Source organism: Thermobia domestica, chromosome 11 (genome assembly GCF_964235325.1).
Source record: "Thermobia domestica chromosome 11, izTheDome1.hap1.1, whole genome shotgun sequence".
Taxonomy (NCBI): domain Eukaryota; kingdom Metazoa; phylum Arthropoda; class Insecta; order Zygentoma; family Lepismatidae; genus Thermobia; species Thermobia domestica.
The window spans coordinates 170,316,699-170,344,210 of record NC_137464.1 but is presented as its reverse complement, the minus strand read 5'-3'; the positions used below and the strand labels follow the sequence as shown (position 1 = coordinate 170,344,210).

Genomic DNA, 27,512 nt, shown 5'->3' with positions numbered 1-27,512 from the left:
ATGTCCGCTTCAGTGCATAAAGTTCTTATTCATGGATCCGCAATTATCAGTCATTGCATATTACCGATTGCGCAGATGTCCGAAGAGGCCCAGGAGGCCCGAAACAAGCATGTCAAACAGGGAACATCATTCTCGTAAGTGCACACGAGGGGACACGTTGCGAGATGTATTTCTGCGACTCCTGGTCACAAGTGATCCCAAAATCTCGACGCTTCGCGAACCCATGAAACGGAAGCATAGAAAAAAGCAACTGTTTCCAGCTGTACTCATGCTTTTGAAAAATATAGAGGCTCCGCACGCACAGTCTTCTGATGATCAGTCCGAATAACTGTGTTAAAGACTATTAACTGCCTATCTGTCACATTGGGTATTGTTCTGAACAAAATACCGGTACTTGTTTTATATGTACAATGCAACACGAACTGAGTGTGCAAATTTTGCAACGAACGTGGTACATATTTCAGTTAGAAAATATATATTTGTTTACTATATATATATATATATTGCAGGCTATTATACACATTTGGTGACTATATGTCTTATTTGTCTCCACAATCCGCCATATTGCATCCGCCATTTTGCATTTTTTCATTTGGATATCAGATTCGTATTCAGTGACCCCCAAAACCTTTATTTACCCAATTTCAGATCCATGGCTTGATTTTTTCTTTTTTCTGTCCACTATATTGGATCCGCCATTTTGAAGTTTTTCATTTGGATATCAGATTCGTATTCAGAGGCCCCCAAAACATTTATTTACCCAATTTCAGATCCATGGCTTGATTTTTCTTTTTTCTGTCCGCCATATTGAATCCGCCATTTTGAAGTTTTTAATTTGGATATCAGAATCGTACTCAGCGACCTCACAAACCTTTATCTGTCAAGTTTCATGGACATGGAACCACATCTTCCTATTTTGGCCACATTTTCAGGGTTTCTGAACCATTCTCATGAAATTTGATCAAACTGATAAGACTCGAAATGCAATAGAATTAACATTAGATAAAATGTATTTAATACACTGAAGTATTTCGTAAACATACAAGATTACCAGTACCAAAGATAAAATGAAATGAAATGGATTTCATATAATGAATTAAGGTAAGGTTTGAATCAATGAAGCAAAATATTTAATATGCCAATCTATAGATTTGTAGATATTACTTTTAGTGTTCTTCTCAGTTTCACTGTCTCGTAGTAGTGACATTTTATTATATTTTATACCTTTAAATTTTAAATTCTATATGAGATTTATGTTATCTTTGTTGGCACGAGACAGTACATAAAGAAAACTCTTGAAACTGTGAATATCAGGGTAACATGTAAACCTAAAAAGTCGGCTAGAGTTAAACAAAAATGAAAGAATTGAATCCAAAGTAAAAGATATGTAAAAGGCGTGTGTAAAATTTGAATTTATCTTTTGGATGAAATCGGGAGATGCAGTACAGTAATAATCAAAAATGAGTTGCTGAATAAACTTATGAAGGGCATATACTTAAAATAGAAAAGAAATATAGTTTTCAGAGTAAGATTAAAAAAAGTGAAAGGTGGGACACATTTGTAACTAACTGTAAGAACTAGGGATGACGGAATCACTTCTAAGAAATTATTTTTAATATATGCATACCGGGTTTGTCCATGATCGTCGTTGAAATTTACAGGAATAATCAAACCACTGTTCGGAAATGAGTTGGTTTTAAGTTTAGGTGACCGAAAACTTACCGAAATGATACATAAATGTCCATAACTGGAAAACGAAATGTCAGATCGAGATGCAGTCAAAGAAATATTTCGTTGTTAAACCTGTATATTACATTAATGTAAAAATTGATGTGGAGCGAGGGCGGTGCAAGGAAAGCCTCAAAGTTAAGTAAGACATACGTCATATATGAATATACGTGGAAAGTGCATACACTGTAATCATTCCTATTGTATTAAGGGGACATTTGCCATTTTGAGATTTACTAATATTAATGCATTACTCATGTTCTGTCTGTATGAAAACACTATTACATTGACTATATGTATGATTAAAAGTGATTTTATACAAAATTAGATAAAGAAAGGTGAGATTTATTTTACTTTCCATCTTGATTATTAATTACTTTGAACCAACATAAAATGATTCTTTTATAAAATTGTTATCATTCTATCTAAATGTATACAGGGAAAGAACATTGTAAATCCAGTTTTATTGATTTTATACCAAAACTCATTTTTGTAGTCTGACTGAGCGTGTTCTTTACGCATATAGCTGCTTTTAACATCCAATTTACAGAGGAATGATCAAAATTTTTTACCACTTTGAGTAGTCCAAAACATCGTGTGCAACGCATACTTTTACGGTTGGGTGCAATCTCAAAATCGAAGAAAAAAAATGTACTTACCATGTTCTTTCCCTGTACCCTTCACATGTTTCACTAATCTTTTAGTGGATTATTATAATATTGCTAGGTGTATTATTTTTTTAAAATACAATTACGTGAATCATTTGCGTGTTTAATTTTATACAGCGATACATATAATAATAGTATTATGCGCAATGTTATATATGAAGGGCTTGGAACAATATGCCACATTTTTAAAAAAAATCACTATTTTTAGGACCTTGCATATCTTACGACCTGCAGTAGTCGATTTGGCTTTAAAGAAGTGGGGGAACACTCTCTATGTATTAATATAAAATGCTCTAATACATTGAATAACAAAATTATTTTGTAAGATTCCGGGGTAACGCGTTCCAGAACGAAATAAAGTAGGGGAACGGATATTTGATTTTCTGGTAAATGGAGAACGACGTTCTCCGTATTTCCTCCAAATCGACCACTGATAACCCGTTGATCTTGACAAGTTTGCAAAAATCGAAATTAGGATCAGTAGATATAGTAAGTATTCTTGTTTAAATTACTTTTTTATGATGCAATGGCAAATTTCACTTTTCTCTCGGATCATAAATATATATTAGTTTAGAGTCCCTTGTCAGCAGCGAGGCTATATGAAACATGGACCTACTGGTTAACATGGAATCCGAACCACAATCGTTCTATGCTCTCCCTTCGGGACTCGAACCCAGGACCCCTTGCAGAGAAGCGCACGTGCTAGCCACTAGACCAGCGACATATATATATATATATATATATATATATATTGCATCTTATGTCTGAATATTATGTGTTTGTATATGTAGGTATTTTAGGAAATGTATTCTACCTTATTTATTAAGTGTTTACTTTTATTGGTTCAATAATATATATACCCTAATACACTTGCCATCTTCTTTGATACTGTTTAGAATTCACCTGAATTAGATGCTTTACAAAAACTTGTTATAATATACAGCTAAAATAAAAAATAGGAATTAATTTAACTGACAACATATAGAATTACAATAAGGATTAAACGATTATTTTACTTTAGGATTATTAATATTTCAGACTTGAAGAAATGTACTTTACTCGACTCATTCTATCACACATTTTATAATGGTTTACTGCTAAAATATGTACACTTCGAGGAAAATCACCTGCTAAATTGTTCATTGTAACTGAAGGTTTAGAGGAAAAAGTAATTATATATATATATATATATATATATATATATATATATATATATATATATATATATATATAAACAGTGGCGGATCCAGGATATGATCAAGGGAGGGGCTAAACCATAATTTGTCGTTTTATCCAGTGTAAAGCAGAATTGAAGCCCATTTTATCCAATGTAAACCTGAGCGTCAAGGGGGGGGGCTATAGCCCCTTAGCCTCCCTTTGGATCCGCCCTTGTATATATATATATATATATATATATATATATATATATATATATATATATATATATATATATATATATATATACATTGTTCACTAACTTAAAAGGCTTTTTTTTCGTGTGATTTATTTCTCTCATTTAATTTCAACAATACATATTTTCTTTATGTATCGAAATGTTACTTTAAAAAAAAAGTCTGAAATTCAAACTTTAAATCTATACGTAATTTATTAGTGGAAAGCTATTTAAAAAATCATGCTTAATTTACAGATTATTCCTACTAAATAATTTTTAGAAATCCTTGGTCAACTCACACCTGAAGGGGACTCAGCCTCCTACAACAACATTCAGTTGTTTGTTTACATCAAAGATTCCGGCAGCGTGATTTTCGCCCTCAACTTTTTTTTTTTTTTTTTTCGTCGTGGCTTTTGCTCCATATGATTTTCTACTCTTGGTTATTCCCCGAAAAGTCATGAAACCGAGTCTAAAATTGCACTGTTTTAATCTATCTAAATTGCAAACCAAAGAACAAAACCAGTTTCACATTTGAACTTCATATAAAAGTTACTTTTTTGGTTTTAATTTTCGAGCGACAATAGGAGATAATATAATAGTCATAGAGAAGAAAATCTAATTCAAATGTTTAAAAAGATAAACACATTTCGCAGTCCTACATACAGGAAAAAAGTAATTTTTGACCATCTGTCCTTCAATTATTCACCCTATTCATATAAGCCATATCGTTCAACATATAAGCACTAAATTTCTATAAATTTCATTTTCATTTCTATAATTTATTATTATTATTATTATTATTATTATTATTATTATTATTATTATTATTATTATTATTATTATTATTATTATTATTATTATTATATGTCATTTCAGCTCTGACACTGAGTCTCTACCATCTCTTGTAGTGGAGCCCGAAACAGAGATTGTTAGTCGCAATGACTTTCCAAATGGCTACCGAATTGTAAATTTGGGCCACATTCTCAAGTGGTCCATAAAGCTCCAAGAAAACCACAGAAAGATATGTGTCTTAGGAAAAATGGATTTTCATAGAGAGAGACGTTCAGGACTAGTGTCTTACCTCTATTTCAAGTGCCGCGTGTGCAAACGCGAAGTATGTCACTCTACAGAGGAGGAACAACAGTCGAAAAGATCTGTAATCAATACTGCAGCTGTTTGGGGTACTGTTTCCATTGGAAGTGGGTATTCTCATCTAGAGGAATTTCTCAGTATTATGGATATCCCATGTATGAGCTTCAAACTTTTCAACAAGATTGAACAAGATCTGGAACCGGTAAGTAATAATTGACAAATCCGTTTGATCTTTAAAAAAAAAAAAAAAAAAAAAAAAAAAAAAAAAAAAAAAAAAAAAAACCTGACAAATATACTTTCCTACTTATCAACAATATCACAAGTGGCTAATATAATAGTTGTATTGATATAGTTCTGTATAGAAGATTTTATCATAATAGCACTTGCGGAATGAAAGTAATCTTAGTTACAAGCAGGCCCGCAACCAGCCATAGAAGTCTGGGGGTGCCATAAACATGTTAGGGGGGCCCAAGTCTTAAAATAATTGTTACAAATATATAAATTCATGATTTTTTGTGTTAATATAGTATATGATGCATTGAGATCTGCGAGCCATGAAAAATTTAGGGAGGTCTGGCCCCTTGCCCCCTTCTAGTTGCTGACCTGGTTACAAGGGCAACGTAGTAGTTTCAATTGCCAAAAATGTGGAAAATTCGAAAACGTAAATTAATCGTTAAAAAAAGAAAAAGAAAAAACACATAAAGCACATAAATCGGTGATTTCAGCTTTGATAGCGATCAAATATGACGGATTTATAATAAATTACTTTTGCTTTTGAGAAAATCTTTTTTTTTCTGCACCGCGACTAAGAAAGACGGTAATGATGAAATAAGCGATAATGGTGGAATGAAGGAAGTGGAAGGAAATTAGAGAACTCCAAAGAAAACACTTACGCGGTGTTTGTCCACCATAAAGTCCACATTGGTGGGACCGAGATCGAAGCAGGGTCCGTTCCACCACTGAACTAACGCGATCTCATAAGAAAAAAATATATAAATGGGTCTCCCAAGCGGCTAATTTTGAATTGTAAATAAATTAATGACAAATAAATTTATCACCACTTCATATTGAACGGGGGAGTCTGAAAGAAAGCATGAATTCGCCGCCTAACTGCGAATATTTGAGTCGTGGTGGATGGTAGAGCGTTCACCTGGTACGTGGGTTTCCTGATTTGATCCCATCTCGCGCCAAACGGACAGATATCATTGCGTGGGTTTACTTGGGGGTTCTTTTCTTTCGTCCACTTTCTTCATTCAACCATTTCATTCATTATCATCATCAGCGTCTCCTTCAGGATCGGTGCATAAATTTCATATCTAAATGCGAATGCAGGATAAATTTGGGTTAAACAAAATGGGGTCAACATGGGCAGCTGTTGAAGGGTGGGGTGTAGTAAGATTTTTGAACTCACCACATTTTTAATTTTGCAATTTCAACTCAAAATAATGGAAAAAAGATGTTATAAATGGTTCAATAATATATTAACAAGCAAATTTTATTACAATTAACGTACGTAGTTAAAATCTACTTATTTTCAATCGCTGACTCCATTGGAGAAAATGATAAAATAACTTTAATCACAAGGAAATTGAGCGAGCGAGACCTTGATGTGAGGAGTTCGGCGCTTATATATATATATATATATATATATATATATATATATATATATATATATATATATATATATATATATATATATATATATAAAGCCAGTACATCTGACCCACAAAACCGGGTTCCTAATGGTTAAAATACTAACCTAACCTATCTATTTGGAGAAGTATCAAAGTTGAGACTTTGATTTAGGGGTTTTTGATTACGTTTTCGGAGTTTGCACCACTCTGCGACCCAAGCGTAGTCTCGCTATGATCCTCAGCTTCCGTAACCCGCCATATAACGAATTGTGGATCACTCTCGTTTTGCTGCTCTCGTGGAATTTTCATATTGATGTTGTCAAGAATACTTTATGGTGTGTGTGATGAGATGGTTGCGCACCGGAGCCATACGAGACTTTAATCTGTAAATTAACGTGAAATCCAAACCATTGATCTTTCACGAAATATTACCCGAATCTCCCACACAGCAAGCGAGAACGCTATTTGGCCACAAGGAAATAGTTTTAGAAACCTTTCTGCAACAAATCCTCCGGTATTTCGACTGTAATTCAGCACTCTTGCAGGGGTGCGGGGCCGTAGGCTAACCAAACATTGATGATTTTATGTTTATGAGATGCGAGATCGGAGAGTGAGCATATGTGGGATTCAAGAGGTGAAGCCTCAGTCGCTATCTACATTTTATACAAAGTAAAATTCAAACTGATATTTTCTGAACGCTGCTAGTCTTTGCAATGCATACCAGACAAAGCATGCAGAGACAAATAATAACTATTTATCCGTATAGTTTCTGCACAATCATAGAGAAACTGAGTCACATTCTCGATGACTAGGGAAATTTATCTTGTTCGTTATTGATATCACTCAAAGTAGAAAGTAAATGGGTAATGAGATTTGTAATGAATCAAAATTAGAACAAAATAACGATATGCCATGTTTTCTAAAACAATGTATATCTTTTATAGGTGTGGACAGATTCTCTTTGGAGTCAGATGAAAGAAGCTGGAGAGGAAGAAAGAAGATTAGCAATTGAAAAGGGCCATGTAGATCCAGATGGTATACCATGGATAACTGTATACGTGGACGGAGGGTGGAGCAAAAGAAGTTATGGACATGGATACAATGCAGCTTCTGGAGTGGTGAGTATAATTATACAAATTTAATGACTTATATAGGAAGGAATTAAAAACTAAACCATATAGAAGTCAAAATAAAAAATTAGGACAATACATAGGATTTGTGACGTGGAGTACCACTAAGGAATGATTTTTGGAAATGCGACAGGGATAGAATGAAAATGGTGTCTGAAATATTTTAATAAAATGGAATTATTTCCGAATCTCGTGACGTTAGATACTTTAAATTTGATATTTGCATTTCTCATTGAAAATCATTTGACATGTTTTTAGCGTTTTGTGATGTTTTAATTAGATGGGACGAAGAGGAGGGAAGAAAAGGAAAATGGCGAAAGGGAAAGGAAAATAGGAAGGGGAGAAAAGGAAAATGCAATGGGAGTTGCAATTCGTATCTTGCCAATATCTCGGAGTAGTAGTGGTCCCGTTATGGCCAGCCGAGTCAGCAAAAATTTTTGTGACGTCATAGGTCAAAGGTCAATGACCTTGGCCCGGGGTCAATGACCGAGGGGTACCTAGGACCACCCCCTCTAAATTTTGGCAGGGGTACCTTGGCCCACCCCCTAAATTTTGGCAGGGGTACATAGGACCACCCCCCTTAAATTTTGGAAATTGCCAAATTTAAAAATTGGGTATGGTAGCCTAGGACCATAGTATGTACCTCTATTAGTATTGGGGGTCTATGTCGTTCCCTTTCATGGGTAAAAAATTGCCAAAAAGTCAAATTTCGGGGTTTTTTGACCTAATTTATCCCCTTTGATGAGGTGTTATTACCCTATATAGTTATATGGGCGTATACAGGGGTTCATTACCTTTCATAAGACATGGGTATATTAATGCACCCCTTGAAAAATTTGGGAGGGGTACCTTGGCCCACCCCTTAAATTTTGGAAATTGCCCAATTTAAACATTGGGTATTTTAGTACTGGACCCTAATATGTATTATGATAAATTTGGATGGTCCACCTCGTTCCCTTCTAGGGGTACAAAATTGCCAAAATATAAACGTAAGCAATACGTAGTACCACGTGTTTGGTTTTTGGTCGATTTTATCTCCTTGGATGAGGTCCTATTACCTTATATGGTTATATGGTCATGTATAGGGGTCCATTACCTTTCATAAGATATGGGTATATTTGTGCACTCCTTTAAAAATTTGGGAGGGGTACTTTGGCCCACCCCTTAAATTTTGGAAATTGCTCATTTTATATATTTGGTATTATAGTACTGGACCCTAACATGTATTATAATAAATTTGGGTGGTCCACTTCGTTCCCTTTTAGGGGTACAAAATTGCCAAAATATAAACGTAAGCAATACGTTGTACCACGTGTTTGGTTTCGACCCAAGTTATCCCCTTGGATGAGGTCCTATTACCTTATATGGTTATATGGTCATGTATAGGGGTCCATTCCCTTTCATAACATATGGGTATATTGGTGCACCCCTTTAAAAATTTGGGAGGGGTACATTGGCCCACCCCTTAAATTTTAGAAATTGACCATTTTACATATTTGGTATAATAGTATAGGACCCTAATATATATATATATATATTACTATAAATTTGGGTGGTCCACCTCGTTCCCTTTCATGGGTACGAAATTGCCAAATTGTTAGTACAACCACGTGTTTCGTTTTTGACCTAATTTATTCCCTTGGATGAGGTCCTATTACCTTATATGGTTATATGGTCATGTATAGGGGTCTATTACCTATCATAAGACATAGGTACATTTGTGCACCCCTTTAAATTTTTGGGAGGGGTACTTTGGCCCACCCCTTTAATTTTGGAAATTGCCCATTTAATATATTTGGTATTATAGTATAGGACCCTAATAGAGATTACTATAAATTTGGGTGGTCCACCTCGTTCCCTTCTAGGGGTACAAAATTGCCAAAATATAAACGTAAGCAATACGTTATACCACGTGTTTGGTTTTTGGTCGATTTTATCCCCTTTGATGAGGTGTTATTATCCTATATAGTTATATGGGCGTATACAGGGGTCCATTACCTTTCATAAGACATGGGTATATTAATGCACCCCTTGAAAAATTTGGGAGGGGTACCTTGGCCCACCCCTTAAATTTTGGAAATTGTCCAATTTAAACATTTGGTATTATAGTACTGGACCCTAACATGTATTATGATAAATTTGGGTGGTCCACCTCGTTCCCTTCTAGGGGTACAAAATTGTCAAAATATAAACGTAAGCAATACGTAGTACCACGTGTTTGGTTTTTTTTTGTCGATTTTATTTCCTTTGATGAGGTGTTATTATCCTATATAGTTATATGGTCATGTATAGGGGTCCATTACATTTCATAAGATATGGGTATGTTTGTGCACTCCTTTAAAAATTTGGGAGGGGTACTTTGGCCCACCCCTTAAATTTTGGAAATTGCCCAATTTAAACATTTGGTATTATAGTACTGGACCCTAACATGTATTATGATAAATTTGGGTGGTCCACCTCGTTCCCTTCTAGGGGTACAAAATTGCCAAAATATAAACGTAAGCATTACGTTGTACCACGTGTTTGGTTTTTGACCTAATTTATTCCTTTGGATGAGGTCCTATTACCTTATATGGTAATGTATAGGTGTTCATTCCCTATCATAAGACATAGGTACATTGATGCACCCCGGGAGGGGATTCGGTATCATAGTACAGGCCTCAACATGTATTATGATAAATTTGGGTGGTCCACATCGTTCTCTTTTAGGGGTACAAAATTGCTAAAATATAAACATAAGCAATATGTTGTACCATGTGTTTGGTTTTTGGCCCAATTTCTCCCCCTTTGATGAGGTTCTATTACCTTATATGGTTATATGGTCATGTATATAGGTTCATTTCCTATCATAAGATATGGGTACGTTGATGCATCCTTTAAAAATTTGGGAGGGGTATCTTGACACATCCACTCGGTTTTAGAAATTGTTTAATATAAGCATTTGGTATCATAGTACAGGTCTTCAATATGTACCACTATAAATTTGGATGGTCCACATCGTTCCCTTTTCATAGGTAAAGAACTACCAAAAATCAAATTTCGGAGGTTATTGACCCCTATTTAGCACGTTATATGGTTTATTACCTTTATATGTTTATGTTCCCTTTTAAATTTGGGAATTATCGAATAACAAAATTCGGTAAACGTTTTCTAGGACCCGTTGGTATTCCTCTTATGGCCAAATATTCAAAATTTAAAGGTTATTGACCGGCTTTATTATTGAATAAGTACAGGATTTATTACTTTTTTCATAAGACACAGGTGTATTTGTGTACCAATCTTAAATTTTGGGAGGGGGTACATTTCTTATTGTCATATCAATAATTGGTAAATGTTCTTTGGGTAAATCATTGTGATCACGTGATCAGTTATTGACCTATGATGGGATTAGGAGTCCAGGACATTGGTACATTGAAACTTTGTAGGATAATTTGAGAATGCGTCATTGGTATTGATTATTACAGCCAAATATAAACGTAAGCAAGACGTTGTACCACGTGATTGACCTTGATGAGGTAGTGTACAGGGATACATAGCTAACCTTATTGAAACTTATGACTCATAGTCTTAAGGGAATACATGCTACAACACTGGCAAAGTTATTGTTGATGCAATTTGATTGGCTGATCACTATCTTTCGTGCAATCTGATTGGTTGATCACTATCTTTCGTGCAATCTGATTGGTTGATGAGTTTTAAATCTTTGCTGTATTCAGTTTTTAAGTTTTGTTTTACATTTAAAAATCTTGTTTTTGTTCAACATTTTGCACTCAATGATAAATATGATCAAAACCGTTTATTTGTTAATCGAATAGTTAAAAACCGGATAAAGTTTGACGGTTAACCGTGAAACGTAAAAATTTTTTAGTTTGAAATTTTTTTTGCTTGAAACATTTTGTTTGAAAATTCTTGCTTTCAAATTTTTTTTGTTTGAATTTTTTGTTTGAGAATTTTGTTTGAAATTTTTTTTTGACAACTTTTGTTTCAAAATTTTTTGTTTAAAATTTTTTTGTTTGAAATTTTTTTTCGTTTCAAAATTTTGTTTAAAATTTTTGTTTGAAATTTTTTCGTTTCCAAATTTTTTGTTTGAAAAAATTTTTGTTTGAAATTTTTTTGTTTCAAAATTTTGTTTCAAAATTTTGTTTGAATTTTTTCGTTTGAAATTTTTTGTTTAAAAATTTTTCGTTTGAAATTTTTTCGTTTCAAAATTTTGTTTAAAATTTTTTTCGTTTCAAAATTTTGTTTGGAAAATTTTGTTTGAATTTTTTTCGTTTGAATTTTTTTTCGTTTCAAAATTTTGTTTCAAAGATTTTTGTTTGAAATTTTTGTTTCAAAGTTTGAGTTGACATTTTTAAAAGTTTGTGCACCTATTAGTAAAGAACCGGAACTGTTTAGAACAAAAACCTTTGACAACATTGTGGTGCAATAGTACACGTCAGAACCTGGGGTTGTACTTGAAATGAAAAAACACAATTCATTGAAATGGATCATTTTATTACACTCCACATACATCCATACCAGATAGTGGTTCTGGATATTGTCGATACAATGTATTTTGAACTTCTTGCACTAGTTTGTCTTTAGCATATAATTTTAATTCCAGTTGAAGTCTTTTAAGGTCTAATGCAATATCAATTGGTGGAAACTCAATGTCCATTTGATCACAAATAAACTGTTTATCAATACAGTTATGCACCCACGAACGCTGTTGACAACCATCACAATATCTAGATACATGTTGTACAATATGCATAACACATTTTTCAAAATAGTACTTTTTCAGGAATATACTAGTTTTGTTGCACATTTCCACTGCATGTTTCACACACTGAAATACGCTGATGAATTTGTTCCATTCAGTTTGTGTTAGATACACCATGTTACGAGGGACATGGAATGTACTCTTTTTACGTAACAGCACCATCTTCTCTTCGAGGACTGTACGCAGCACCACTTCATGATTTGAGCCTAATGATTTGACTATGGTCACATTTAGCTCATCATGAAAATAATCGTTCATTTGGTCGATTCGTGAACATAATATTTGCCATTCTTCACAGGTCAGTTGTACACCAAATTGTTCTGCTTTACCCAATCGAATCACAGGTTCAAATGTTCTAGCACTGATACCAATCATCACATGTTTTGTTTGAAATATATTTATTGGATAATAGCTTGCGAAGATGAACTCTTTATCGTTAGAAGTACACATCTTTCCTCCTGAAAAGCACTTGCTCAAATGATTTCGTGGGATGACAGTGTATTTACTGGTTTATAGTTATTGCTGACGTCATTGGTAAGGAATGTGCTGATTCATGATTTCATCACAGTTGCTGACGTCATGCCGACCAACCACATTCATACAACTACAGCTGACGTCATTGGAAAGAAATGTGCTGATTCATGATTTCATCACAATGGCTGACGAATCTGGCTGTGTACTAAATTCAAGTTGATGACTTCGACCCAAGAATCCTTTGTAACATAAAGATACAGATCCAGTATTTAAGAAACGCAGCAGTTCTTCTTGTTTTGATGCCTCCATGGGTAAATATCTTGCTGGTAAAATTATATTCTTATCATTTTCAAGCTTCACTACGATTCTTACTCCAAACTTTGTAGGGATCATTTGGCTAGCTAAGATTCTATAAGGTACATTCTGTTGTAAATCAGTAATCTTGGTAAATGATTTCATCACATCACGTGTGTTTAGAAACTGCAGACAAGTAGCCATGATGACGTTATCATGAATACTAACTCGAACGATACTTATATATGATGCAAAACTGATGACGTTGCATGATCATGTTCTGACGTGCACCACAATGTTGCCAGATGTTTTTGTTCTAAACAGTTCCGACTAGTGCATACCTGTATTGATAAACAGTTTATTTGTGATCAAATGGACATTGAGTTTCCACCAATTGATATTGCATTAGACCTTAAAAGACTTCAACTAGAATTAAAATTATATGCTAAAGACAAACTAGTGCAAGAAGTTCAAAATACATTGTATCGACAATATCCAGAACCACTATCTGGTATGGATGTATGTGGAGTGTAATAAAATGATCCATTTCAATGAATTGTGTTTTTTCATTTCAAGTACAACCCCAGGTTCTGACGTGTACTATTGCACCACAATGTTGTCAAAGGTTTTTGTTCTAAACAGTTCCGGTTCTTTACTAATAGGTGCACAAACTTTTAAAAATGTCAACTCAAACTTTGAAACAAAAATTTCAAACAAAAATCTTTGAAACAAAATTTTGAAACGAAAAAAAAATTCAAACGAAAAAAATTCAAACAAAATTTTCCAAACAAAATTTTGAAACGAAAAAAATTTTAAACAAAATTTTGAAACGAAAAAATTTCAAACGAAAAATTTTTAAACAAAAAATTTCAAACGAAAAAATTCAAACAAAATTTTGAAACAAAATTTTGAAACAAAAAAATTTCAAACAAAAATTTTTTCAAACAAAAAATTTGGAAACGAAAAAATTTCAAACAAAAATTTTAAACAAAATTTTGAAACGAAAAAAAATTTCAAACAAAAAAATTTTAAACAAAAAATTTTGAAACAAAAGTTGTCAAAAAAAAATTTCAAACAAAATTCTCAAACAAAAAATTCAAACAAAAAAAATTTGAAAGCAAGAATTTTCAAACAAAATGTTTCAAGCAAAAAAAATTTCAAACTAAAAAATTTTTACGTTTCACGGTTAACCGTCAAACTTTATCCGGTTTTTAACTATTCGATTAACAAATAAACGGTTTTGATCATATTTATCATTGAGTGCAAAATGTTGAACAAAAACAAGATTTTTAAATGTAAAACAAAACTTAAAAACTGAATACAGCAAAGATTTAAAACTCATCAACCAATCAGATTGCACGAAAGATAGTGATCAACCAATCAGATTGCACGAAAGATAGTGATCAGCCAATCAAATTGCATCAACAATAACTTTGCCAGTGTTGTAGCATGTATTCCCTTAAGACTATGAGTCATAAGTTTCAATAAGGTTAGCTATGTATCCCTGTACACTACCTCATCAAGGTCAATCACGTGGTACAACGTCTTGCTTACGTTTATATTTGGCTGTAATAATCAATACCAATGACGCATTCTCAAATTATCCTACAAAGTTTCAATGTACCAATGTCCTGGACTCCTAATCCCATCATAGGTCAATAACTGATCACGTGATCACAATGATTTACCCAAAGAACATTTACCAATTATTGATATGACAATAAGAAATGTACCCCCTCCCAAAATTTAAGATTGGTACACAAATACACCTGTGTCTTATGAAAAAAGTAGTAAATCCTGTACTTATTCAATAATAAAGCCGGTCAATAACCTTTAAATTTTGAATATTTGGCCATAAGAGGAATACCAACGGGTCCTAGAAAACGTTTACCGAATTTTGTTATTCGATAATTCCCAAATTTAAAAGGGAACATAAACATATAAAGGTAATAAACCATATAACGTGCTAAATAGGGGTCAATAACCTCCGAAATTTGATTTTTGGTAGTTCTTTACCTATGAAAAGGGAACGATGTGGACCATCCAAATTTATAGTGGTACATATTGAAGACCTGTACTATGATACCAAATGCTTATATTAAACAATTTCTAAAACCGAGTGGATGTGTCAAGATACCCCTCCCAAATTTTTAAAGGATGCATCAACGTACCCATATCTTATGATAGGAAATGAACCTATATACATGACCATATAACCATATAAGGTAATAGAACCTCATCAAAGGGGGAGAAATTGGGCCAAAAACCAAACACATGGTACAACATATTGCTTATGTTTATATTTTAGCAATTTTGTACCCCTAAAAGAGAACGATGTGGACCACCCAAATTTATCATAATACATGTTGAGGCCTGTACTATGATACCGAATCCCCTCCCGGGGTGCATCAATGTACCTATGTCTTATGATAGGGAATGAACACCTATACATTACCATATAAGGTAATAGGACCTCATCCAAAGGAATAAATTAGGTCAAAAACCAAACACGTGGTACAACGTAATGCTTACGTTTATATTTTGGCAATTTTGTACCCCTAGAAGGGAACGAGGTGGACCACCCAAATTTATCATAATACATGTTAGGGTCCAGTACTATAATACCAAATGTTTAAATTGGGCAATTTCCAAAATTTAAGGGGTGGGCCAAAGTACCCCTCCCAAATTTTTAAAGGAGTGCACAAACATACCCATATCTTATGAAAGGTAATGGACCCCTATACATGACCATATAACTATATAGGATAATAACACCTCATCAAAGGAAATAAAATCGACAAAAAAAAACCAAATACGTGGTACTACGTATTGCTTACGTTTATATTTTGACAATTTTGTACCCCTAGAAGGGAACGAGGTGGACCACCCAAATTTATCATAATACATGTTAGGGTCCAGTACTATAATACCAAATGTTTAAATTGGACAATTTCCAAAATTTAAGGGGTGGGCCAAGGTACCCCTCCCAAATTTTTCAAGGGGTGCATTAATATACCCATGTCTTATGAAAGGTAATGGACCCCTGTATACGCCCATATAACTATATAGGATAATAACACCTCATCAAAGGGGATAAAATCGACCAAAAACCAAACACGTGGTATAACGTATTGCTTACGTTTATATTTTGGCAATTTTGTACCCCTAGAAGGGAACGAGGTGGACCACCCAAATTTATAGTAATCTCTATTAGGGTCCTATACTATAATACCAAATATATTAAATGGGCAATTTCCAAAACTAAAGGGGTGGGCCAAAGTACCCCTCCCAAAAATTTAAAGGGGTGCACAAATGTACCTATGTCTTATGATAGGTAATAGACCCCTATACATGACCATATAACCATATAAGGTAATAGGACCTCATCCAAGGGAATAAATTAGGTCAAAAACGAAACACGTGGTTGTACTAACAATTTGGCAATTTCGTACCCATGAAAGGGAACGAGGTGGACCACCCAAATTTATAGTAATATATATATATATATATTAGGGTCCTATACTATTATACCAAATATGTAAAATGGTCAATTTCTAAAATTTAAGGGGTGGGCCAATGTACCCCTCCCAAATTTTTAAAGGGGTGCACCAATATACCCATATGTTATGAAAGGGAATGGACCCCTATACATGACCATATAACCATATAAGGTAATAGGACCTCATCCAAGGGGATAACTTGGGTCGAAACCAAACACGTGGTACAACGTATTGCTTACGTTTATATTTTGGCAATTTTGTACCCCTAAAAGGGAACGAAGTGGACCACCCAAATTTATTATAATACATGTTAGGGTCCAGTACTATAATACCAAATATATAAAATGAGCAATTTCCAAAATTTAAGGGGTGGGCCAAAGTACCCCTCCCAAATTTTTAAAGGAGTGCACAAATATACCCATATCTTATGAAAGGTAATGGACCCCTATACATGACCATATAACCATATAAGGTAATAGGACCTCATCCAAGGAGATAAAATCGACCAAAAACCAAACACGTGGTACTACGTATTGCTTACGTTTATATTTTGGCAATTTTGTACCCCTAGAAGGGAACGAGGTGGACCATCCAAATTTATCATAATACATATTAGGGTCCAGTACTAAAATACCCAATGTTTAAATTGGACAATTTCCAAAATTTAAGGGGTGGGCCAAGGTACCCCTCCCAAATTTTTCAAGGGTGCATTAATATACCCATGTCTTATGAAAGGTAATGAACCCCTGTATACGCCCATATAACTATATAGGGTAATAACACCTCATCAAAGGGGATAAATTAGGTCAAAAAACCCCGAAATTTGACTTTTTGGCAATTTTTTACCCATGAAAGGGAACGACATAGACCCCCAATACTAATAGAGGTACATACTATGGTCCTAGGCTACCATACCCAATTTTTAAATTTGGCAATTTCCAAAATTTAAGGGGGGTGGTCCTATGTACCCCTGCCAAAATTTAGGGGGTGGGCCAAGGTACCCCTGCCAAAATTTAGAGGGGGTGGTCCTAGGTACCCGTCGGTCATTGACCCCGGGCCAAGGTCATTGACCTTTGACCTATGACGTCACAAAAATTTTTGCTGACTCGGCTGGCCATAACGGGACCACTACTACTCTCGGAAACTCTGACGGTTAGAAACATAGAATTTCGTATTTGGACTTTTCATTTAAAATAATGTAGCACGTATTTCAGTGCCTTTTTTTTAATATGTCCCAGAAGGGAAGAAAAATGGACGTGGATTATAATTACTATAATAAGATGTTCACTCCGGGTTAGAGACTTGAAATTTGGTATTGGGATTTCCCATTTAAAATAAATTAACACATGTTTCAGCATTTTTTGATATTTTAGTGAAAGTAGAAGAAAAGAGCTACATTGTAATTCTTATAATAAGATGTCGATATCTTGGAATCTTTGAAGGTTAGGAACATGGATGTGGTATTTATACTTTTCAATGAAGATTATTAGATACTTATTAAGCGTTTTTATGTACACCGGTGTATATCCTAGAAGGAAAGAAAAGAGGCGGGAAGAAAAGATGTTCAAATCTCGGAACCCCGGCATGTTAGAGACATGAAACTTGGAATTTGAACAAAAATTCGGGAAATGTGCAGGTGTATGATATGAAGAGCAAATGTAGGGGATCTGAGCAGTAGCGTAACTAAAGGCTTGGGGGCCCTCCCGCAGACAGCGTGGAGTGAGCCCCCTTCCCTACTTCCCACTTCACGATTTCGGGGCCCCTGATGGCTTGAGGCCCCCCGCAATACAGGGTCTACGGGGCCCTTATTTACGCCCCTGGATCTGAGGGCGAAGCCCCCGCGTACTGAACCTGACTCAACCTGCAAACCTGGGTTGGAGCTAATCCTTTGACAACTTCAACTGAAATTCAATATGCTTGCAGGATTATGAGGTACGATGCCATAGGTCGAGTAAACGCCTAATGAGATGCGAGGCCGTACACGGAGCGATTTTCCGGATCTGAAATGAAATTCGGTGTGCTTGCAAGTTTATCAGATGCAAGGCCGTTGGCCGATCAAAAGGGATAAGGGAGGTTGTGGGCGAAGCCCCAAATGAAATTAAATATGGTTCTAGGTTCATGAACTGAGAGGCCGTAAACCGAGCAAACTAGGAGATCTAGGGGTGAAGCCGACGAATATTTTGTCTATATATTCAACTAACCACATTCTTTTTAAAATAATGTTTGTAAGTTGTAATTTCACCCTACCAATCATTGTGAAGATGGGAAATGAATTGTTTTGTTTGCTATCCACGTTCTATTTGGGGTGACCCTCCCTGCTGGTCTAATGGCTATTATGCGCGACTTTGGTGAACGGGATCCCGTGTTCGATTCCCAGTGGGAGTGCATTGAACGATAATCTTCGGATTTCAGGAGTTGTATATCTACGTCTCATGTAGCCTCGCTGCTCAAAGGAACGCTAAACATAAAATCAAAAGTTCAACTTGGCATTCTTTTATGAGCACAAGTAATATAATTTTTGTTAGTATACATTCTGTGGAGATTGGAAACACCTTCCGCCAACAACAGGCTTTCAATAGTTTCCGCTTCCACTCCTGGCTGTGTGAATTTTTCGCGAAATACGTATGTTCATATGAAACACCCAAATAAGCTCCGAAACATTCCTGAAAGCTTTCACAGATGAATGGATATTATTTTTCTTCTGAAGCAGAAATAGTCTTTTGTGAAGGTCACTGCAAATAGGGGTGGGGGTTTATTGACCACGAAAGAGAAGATTGAAGAGCTGTTCCCATTTGCAGCCTTCCTTCTGCGAACTCGATATTATCTCATTGCCAGAAGCAACAGCTGAAGTGAAGGGATGAAATTTTATAACCACAATACCTTTTCCTTTTCCAGTACATTGTTTGTACTAGCAGATTTACAATTTAGACTAGCGGCAATTATCTTAGCCAAGATTCCAAACACCTCCTTCCCCAACTGGGATAGGTGGGGAAAAAAAAGACAATCTCTTGTTTCTGACCCTGCCGGCACGAACTATTTTTATACTCTTACATCTCGACCGTTACAATAGCTGTCATATTCCATCGTCTAGTTTATTCCAGGAATTACAATCTTACTCCTAGCAGGTCACTTACAATAATACGTACAACATACAGTACTACACATTATACGCCGCGTTCCCTGTTTCCATTGTGATAAACAGCCCGAAAGATTTCAGAGTAGTGGCACACACACAAAACTTGCGTAGGGATATGTACAGTTCGTCGGTAATCATTCGAGAAAGTGAAAGAGCAGTTAGAAACGTCCATTCGCAATATTTGAAGTACCGCTGTTCTATTCAATTTAGCAGAAAGCCTGCTCTGTTTCTTGTGCAGAGGTACAGGAAAGAACAACGCTACATATGTTCCCTTCGCACAAAAAAAAAAAAAAAAAAAAAAAGGCGAGAGAGAGAGAATCCAGTTTCATTGCGATTTTATGGTCAACTTCCTGGCCTGAGCTTTGTCTGCTGAAGCGGTTAAAATCCAAAGAGAAAAGTGTCATTTATAATAACATAAATGTTCAATCTGTGGTCAAAAATAGGCCGGTTTTCAATATTCAATAAATATTTGACATCCTGAAACAAATAAAAATTTCAATACTTTATAAATATTATTTCACGATTCCTTGCTCTTAGGGATGTTTTTCCATTTTACCATTGATTTTTAGTTATTTTTTTATTTACTAAGTTTTCCACATTTATTTTTCTGTCATAAACCTTTTGCATGAAACGAACAGTGTAAGCATGAAAAAAAGTTTGTAGTAAGGAACATAATATATTACGGGGAAAGGGTATCATGATTTTACAGAGGCTTACGAGAGGCATCCCAAGTAAAGCATCCCAATACAATTAAAGTAAATAAAAACTACAACACAACTACAGAAAGAACTGAAAAAGCACCAGCAGAACAAGAAAACTTCCAGTCTTGTGGTTGCATGCTGCTTTACCCTATAGATCATTATAAAAGTATTCATGTACTCTGTGTCTAGTCTGGCATATGTTCCATAGAACGATTGTGGACTGAGTGAATATGCAACCGCAATGCTGCCTTTTCAGAACCTCCTATTATTATTATTATTATTATTATTATTATTATTATTATTATTATTATTATTATTATTATTATTATTATTATTATTATTATTAGTAGTAGTAGTAGTAGTAGTAGTAGTAGTAGTAGTAGTAGTAGTAGTATTTTAAATACCGTGATCTCAGCCTGTTTCAATATGTTTCCGCATCTTTTCATATAATGTATAAAACGAACCTTTCACATGACGCACTGTCAACAATGGATGGATCCAAATCTTTCTAGTACTGCTTTGTTTCCTTTTTCTTCGCCGTACGTACATCAAGGCAAGGAGATGTCGTTTGTTTATTGCTGGACTCATGTTCTATCCTTCACGTTCAAATTCTAACTACAGTCTGTTACAAAATAACTGCACCACCTGCTAAAATTTCAAGGTTTTAATTTTCCTTAGAAAATTGTTAATTAATTTTATCTCTAAAGGGGCTTAACGTATCATACACTTGTTAGCCATTGCATTTTGATGTGTTTTTGTTTATTACTACTCATGGATTTTGTGTGTTCTTTGCTCAACAGGTGGCAGTGCATTCACTATGCAAATGGCTGCCTCATGTATGCGCAAGTGAATGGTAATCCGCTGATCGTTGTTAATGAAAATTTCTTCCATACGTGACCTTTTGGGCTTGTGGATTGTTGTTTATAATTTGTATATGATATTTAGTGCTTTGTGATTGTTCCTCAATAGTTAGTGTGATTACATACTAAAAATGGGTAAAATACTGAATGACACATCCCCTCGTAAACAAGGGAAGATATTGGCGTTGAACTATCGTGGCATTTCGCAACGTCAAATTGCAAAACAACTTGAACTGCATCATACAACGGTTGGTAGAGTTATTAAAAAGCAAACAATGTATAACAAGTCCTCTTTGAGAGACAAATGTGGTCGAAGGCGAAAAACAAGCCCTCGTGTAGACAGAAAAATAAAGAGCCTAGCTCTGACAAACAGAGCATCATCTTCACGACAAATTGCTCAAACTGTGTCCGATGATACAGGTGTTAGCGTAAGCTACGTGACAGTTGTCAGACGGCTAAAAGAACAAGGAGTTAGGAAGAAAACACCTAGAAAGAAGCCGATACTTAACAGAAATCACGTAAGAGCCAGGAAACACTTTCTTACCATGTACGAAGCGTGGGGTGTTGAAGAATGGGAACATGTGATTTTCTCCGATGAGAAAAAGTTTAGGGTGCTTGGGAATGACAGTGGCGTCCGCCTATGGATGAGAAGTGGGGAAGAACTTAATAGCGACTGTATATCACCGACAAAGAAGTTTGGTGAGAGTGTAATGGTGTGGGGCTGTTTCACGTCGAAAGGTGTCGGAAGATTAGAAATTTGCAACAGGTCAGTTAACGCACAGTATTACATGGACATTTTAAACCGTAAACTTCTATCAACAGCAAGGGATCATTTCTCAGGCAAAAACTTAGATTACTTCATATTTCAAGATGATAATGCTCCGTGTCACAGAGCTGCTGTGGTTAAGAAGTGGTTTGCAGACATGCATATCCAAAGGTTGTGGTGGCCACCTAACTCTCCAGACATGAATCCTATTGAAAATTTATGGCATATCATGTCCCGCAAGCTTTCAGGGAAGTGCTTTCAAACAAGGAAGGAGCTTATTGAAGCTCTGGTGCAAGTGTGGTTCCATGAGTTAGACGAATCCTTGTGCCAATCTCTCGTATACAGCATGCCAAGTAGGTTGGCATCATTGAAAGCTGCATATGGGAAACATACAAAGTACTGAATGAGGTATATACACAGTTATGGCTTTTATATACTTAACAAAACTGTTCAAAAAAGCTCGCATTCAATTCTTGTTCATTAATGAGATGTTAACATGCGTTCATACAAAGTACATGAAAACAATTATATTCACATTTTTTGTAATAATGACAATTTGTAGCATAGTATTATGTAATATATTGTATTTGAATTTTTTGTCTCTATATATGCAGTAGACAAAACACCAAACGATGTATGAGAAATAATTTGAAACCATTCCTATTAATATCTTTCATAATATGTATAAACATTCACAAAATGTATAGATTTTTCGTAGGTGGTGCAGTTATTTTGTAACAGACTGTACTTCTTGGCACCGGCATTACCGGGATGTGTGGGCAAAGCAGCGCCGGATCCGGTTTTGCCGGCCGCGTGTGCAAAGCATCCTCGGTTCCGGTTCCGGCATTGTCGGTACTGGGCCAGCATTGCCGTGGACGTGTGCAAACGCTCTAAGGTCTACACTGTGTTTTGTTAAAATTGAATACGTTTTACGTTTTATCGTGCATAATGTTGCTAATACTTAAATTTTACTTACATTGTTGTATATATTATCTTTTCCAGGCATGTATTATTGGTCAAGAAACTAACAAGCTATTATTTTTGGGAGTGAGAAACAAATATTGTTCAGTGTGCGCTGCAGCGTCATCAAGAAATAAAAAACCAAGCGACCATCGATGCTACCGCAACTGGTCATCCTCATCTTCGTCGATGGAAGCTGACATAATCGTAGAAGGCTTTTGCAAGAGCCAAGAAATGCATACGCTTCGCTACAAACGATTTGTGGCAGATGGCGACTCCAGCGTTCACTCCAGGATAATCGAAAAGGTGCCGTATGGACGTCAAGTCACGAAAGTTGAATGCGCAAATCATTGTGTGCGGAATTATACATGTGCGCTCCACAAGCTGCGTATGCAAAATAGTTTTCCCTTGCAAGCCAGAACAATTTTGCGAGATAGAATTCCACGTCTAACCGCTGCTGCTCGGGGAGCTATATCCTATAATGCAAAACAGAAGTGTTCAGTGCAGGATCTTAGAGATGACCTGCGAAATGGTCCATCGCACGTATTTGGGAACCACGAGAAGTGCAAACAGTACTTTTGTACAAAGAAAGAAGATAGAAACTTAGTTCCAGATTTAGAAAAGGCCGGATTGTATTACCACATTATGGCTGCTGTAGACCAGTTAATAAGAAAGGCAGACCGATTAGTTCCAAACGAAACAACTAATCGGGTTGAGCTGTATATGAGCCTTCTGTCAAAGTTCAATGCTGGTAAGAGGCTTAATTTGACAAATCGCGGTGCCTTCCAGCGCCGATGCTATGTTACAGGACTATCATATAACAAAAAAGCAACATGGCACCGTAGTCCTTGGAAATCTGTGATAGAAAATAGTCCTGGAATGTATTTCAGGAGATTTATGAACAAGAGAAGCCGCAAGCGTTCTCACTCCCGTTCACGACGAGTAAGAAGAAAATTAGAACTTCCACCAGAAAAGGACAGAGATTATGGGCCGAACGCGGATAAACCACCGCTGTCTCCGACTTCGCTTCAATCAGCCTGTGAAGCCGAGCTCAAAACATACGACGTAAGTTTTCATTTCTTAAACCATATTAAATTATTTGAATTTTTTTTAAAGTTTACTTTAAGTTCGTTTTATCATTTATTTTATACCTTTAATAGCACTGAAAGTTGAAACAATATTTTTGGAATATTTATTTTATACTCAATATTGAAATTGCATTATTGTTTGATTTCTAATACTTATAAAATAGTAAAAAGGCCTATTTCTTACCGCCCATTGCATGTTTATTGAATACTGAAATTATGTTACTATGAATACTTATTCAAAAAAACAAACAAAATAATAATAATAATAAAGCATAAATATTTTTTTTTCTTAAATATCCATTGAATAACAAGCATAAAAAGTGTAAATATTTCATATTAGTGATTCAATGAATGTTTGAAAAGTAATGTTTAAAAAAATTTATGCTATACTATTTTTTTATTTTTTTTATGAATTTTTGGTTTAATAAATACTCATGTAATATAATTTTAATATTCAATAAATACGCAATGGGCGGTCAAAAATAGGCCTTTTTAAAAATTCTATAAATTCAAAACAATGAAATTTTAATATTTTATAAACTGTTTTCAACAAATGATTCACCGTTTCAAGAAAGAATAATAGGCCCACTTATTTCTCTCTACTAAAACTAGAACTGGTACAAATTTATATTACTTCAGGTTTCAATTGAATTTTTGTGGAGCCAAAATTATAATTGCGCATAAATCAAAAACGGAAGTAGATAGCGAATAGCAGCTTTCGTTAACTGATTTAGCATCTTACTATGTCAATCCTTTTTAAGCCAAAACTGGAAGTGGTAGGTATTTACTACTACTTCCGGCTAAACTTGATTTTTATAAGCCAAAACGGTAAGAGATATCGAAAAGTGGTTTCCGGGAATCGATTCAATCTCGAATTTGTTTGATTTTGCTTTGAATTTGCATAGTTTGTAAGTCTGCCATAGTTTCACACTATGAAACGAAACTAACTTATTATTATTATTATTATTATTATTATTATTATTATTATTATTATTATTATTAGGTTACAACAGAACAGAGAACAAATATAGAAGTTTCTTCTAGAGGACAGCACGGTAACTTAGTTTACGAGGAGCAGCGTCGTAACAGACTAACAGCGTCTATGTTTGGTAGGGTAATTAAGCGTAAAGATAACACCGCCTGTCATTCATTGGTAAAGGATGTACTTTACAAAAGAAATGTATGTACACCAGCCATGGAATATGGGAGGAATTATGAACATGTGGCTCTCCGAAGGCTTGCGGCTGAGAAAGGCTGGACAATACAAAAGAGAGGACTGTACATAGATCTCACACACGGATTTTTGGCCGCTAGTCCTGATGGTAAGAACATTTTTTCATTAGTAAATCTTTCCGAATGAAAATTATTTTTATTTATTTTCTGTATACAACCATCTCGTACTTAGAAACCTGCCCCATACTTTTCATGTCGGAAATAGATGAGATAAAGCCTACTATCAATTTACTTCACTTCAATGCGTGGACATGGGAGAACTAAGAACCTATAGATATAGGTTATTTACTCTAAAGTATTTTGTGTACTTTCAGTATCGATTCCAGTATTGGATTCAACAGTAGCCCATATGAACAAATACAATTTACCTGACATGTATTTATTAATATTATCTACTATAGTCGGTTCAAAGAAAAAATGAGAAATGTTGCTTTTGTTGACAATTTTTTCCAAATATAATGTGCGTTTTACTTCTTTTAAAAAATCGAATGTTATTTTTTCTATATAAAATTGAATAATTAAGTACAATAAATTTTGAATTCACAACGCGGTCGCTCCTTCGCCATTATAACCCTGACCAAAGGTTTTTCCTGTTTGATGGGCTATCGTCCTATCCTATAAAATTTCTGGTGGATTTTGTTCTCTGAAGTTTTGTTCGTAGTTTCGTTTTTTATGGCTCCGTTTCTTTGTAAATTTTTGATATTGATATTTAAAAAGTTTGGGAAAGCAAAAATTACTGCTTTCATAATAAAAACTAGAAGCAAAAGTTACAGCTGCTGTAAAATATTCGTAATTCTGATTTCCGTTTATTCGTAGCCGACTGAGGGGCCTGTAAGTAGCAGTATATGTGCAATGCGAAAAAATGATAACGAATTTATTTAGGGAGGGCCTTGAGCCCAATAGCTCCCCTAAATATGTCCCTGGAAGGAACAGTTAGGTGGCCTAACTTACGCCTTTCAGAAAATGTTAACCAGTTTACTATTCCTGTTTATCATGACTGTTTTCCAGAGGTTCCCAACCGTATTTACCCGGCGCCTTCCTTCGTAAATATTGTTTTTCCTGAATAAACTTCAACGTTTACAAGGCGATTTTTATAATACGCGTAGTTATACTTATACAACAAATAATTTAGTATTCCATTCTTCAATAACACACATTGACTTACGTATGTGATTGTGTGCAAACGTTCACACCCAGTTCTCGTACCAATATGACTTCAAATAGTTATGATTTTGGAACTGCAAGGGAAAGATATTGCCCATAATTTGTAATTCACGAGAGTTTAATTTGATTGAAGATTTGCAGTTTGCCTTTAGTTATGTCTTTTCTCCTGAACCAGTGTCGAACAAATTTTACTTTTTGACTAAATTTGAAATAGGGAGGATACTAATTTTTCATATGCAACACCTTAATCGTCACAAAGTAATAATTAATATTATAATTGGTATTATCTGCATATTTACAGGGTATGTAGTTGAAGAGAATGCACTAGTGGAAGTCAAGTGCGTTCCTTCCCTTAGGAACAAAGATATTCAAGAAGAAATAAGAAAGAGGAAAGGGACATTTTTCTTACTTGTCCAGCCGGATGGAAGCTTGAAACTAAAACAAAATAGTGATTACTACTACCAAATTCAGGGATAGCTGAACATTGCCGAACTAAATAAATGCTATTTGGTAGTGTATATTGACGACAAAACACCTCTGTATATTGAAAAGGTAGTAAGGAATGAAGATTTATGGAAGAATATTATGCTTCCTAAACTCTGTCGTTTTTTTAAACAATGCATGCTACCAGAGATTGTCGATCCGTTAATCCCACGTGGAATGAAATGTAGAGATCCCGACTACATAGTGAAAGCCCAGGAGGAAATCCAGAGAAGAAAGGAAAGCAAAGAAAATAGTACAAATAAAAAAGGGAAAAAGTGAGAAAGGCAAAATATGTTTTACATGTTTGGAACGACCTATTCTCAAACATTACTATTTGTAATTCCAACAAGTATTCTTCTTCTTCTTTATATTATTATTATTTGTATCCCTATATTGTGCTGTTTTGTTGTTACAGTAAATGTAAACATTATTTTTTTTATCAATAT

The 27,512-nt window shown here is 34.9% G+C and overlaps 1 protein-coding gene across 1 annotated transcript; it reads left to right on the top strand.

Moving 5' to 3' along the window:
- LOC145665353 (uncharacterized) lies at positions 1–27,512 on the top strand. The gene is made up of 6 exons (XM_081732650.1): positions 1–134; positions 4,666–5,083; positions 7,460–7,633; positions 23,141–24,163; positions 25,190–25,508; positions 26,885–27,512. The coding sequence occupies exons 1-6, from the start codon at positions 1–3 to the stop codon at positions 27,058–27,060; spliced, it is 2,244 nt and encodes a 747-aa protein (XP_081588776.1). The 3' UTR covers positions 27,061–27,512.

What these genes read in the sequence shown, in the direction of transcription:
- LOC145665353 (XM_081732650.1), top strand. Translation starts at nt 1, where the DNA reads ATGTCCGCTTCAGTGCATAAAGTTCTTATTCATGGATCCGCAATTATC. An exon ending in AAACAGGGAACATCATTCTC is followed by an intron (nt 135 to 4,665) that starts GTAAGTGCACAC and finishes ATGTCATTTCAG; the next exon opens with CTCTGACACTGAGTCTCTAC. An exon ending in TTGAACAAGATCTGGAACCG is followed by an intron (nt 5,084 to 7,459) that starts GTAAGTAATAAT and finishes TATCTTTTATAG; the next exon opens with GTGTGGACAGATTCTCTTTG.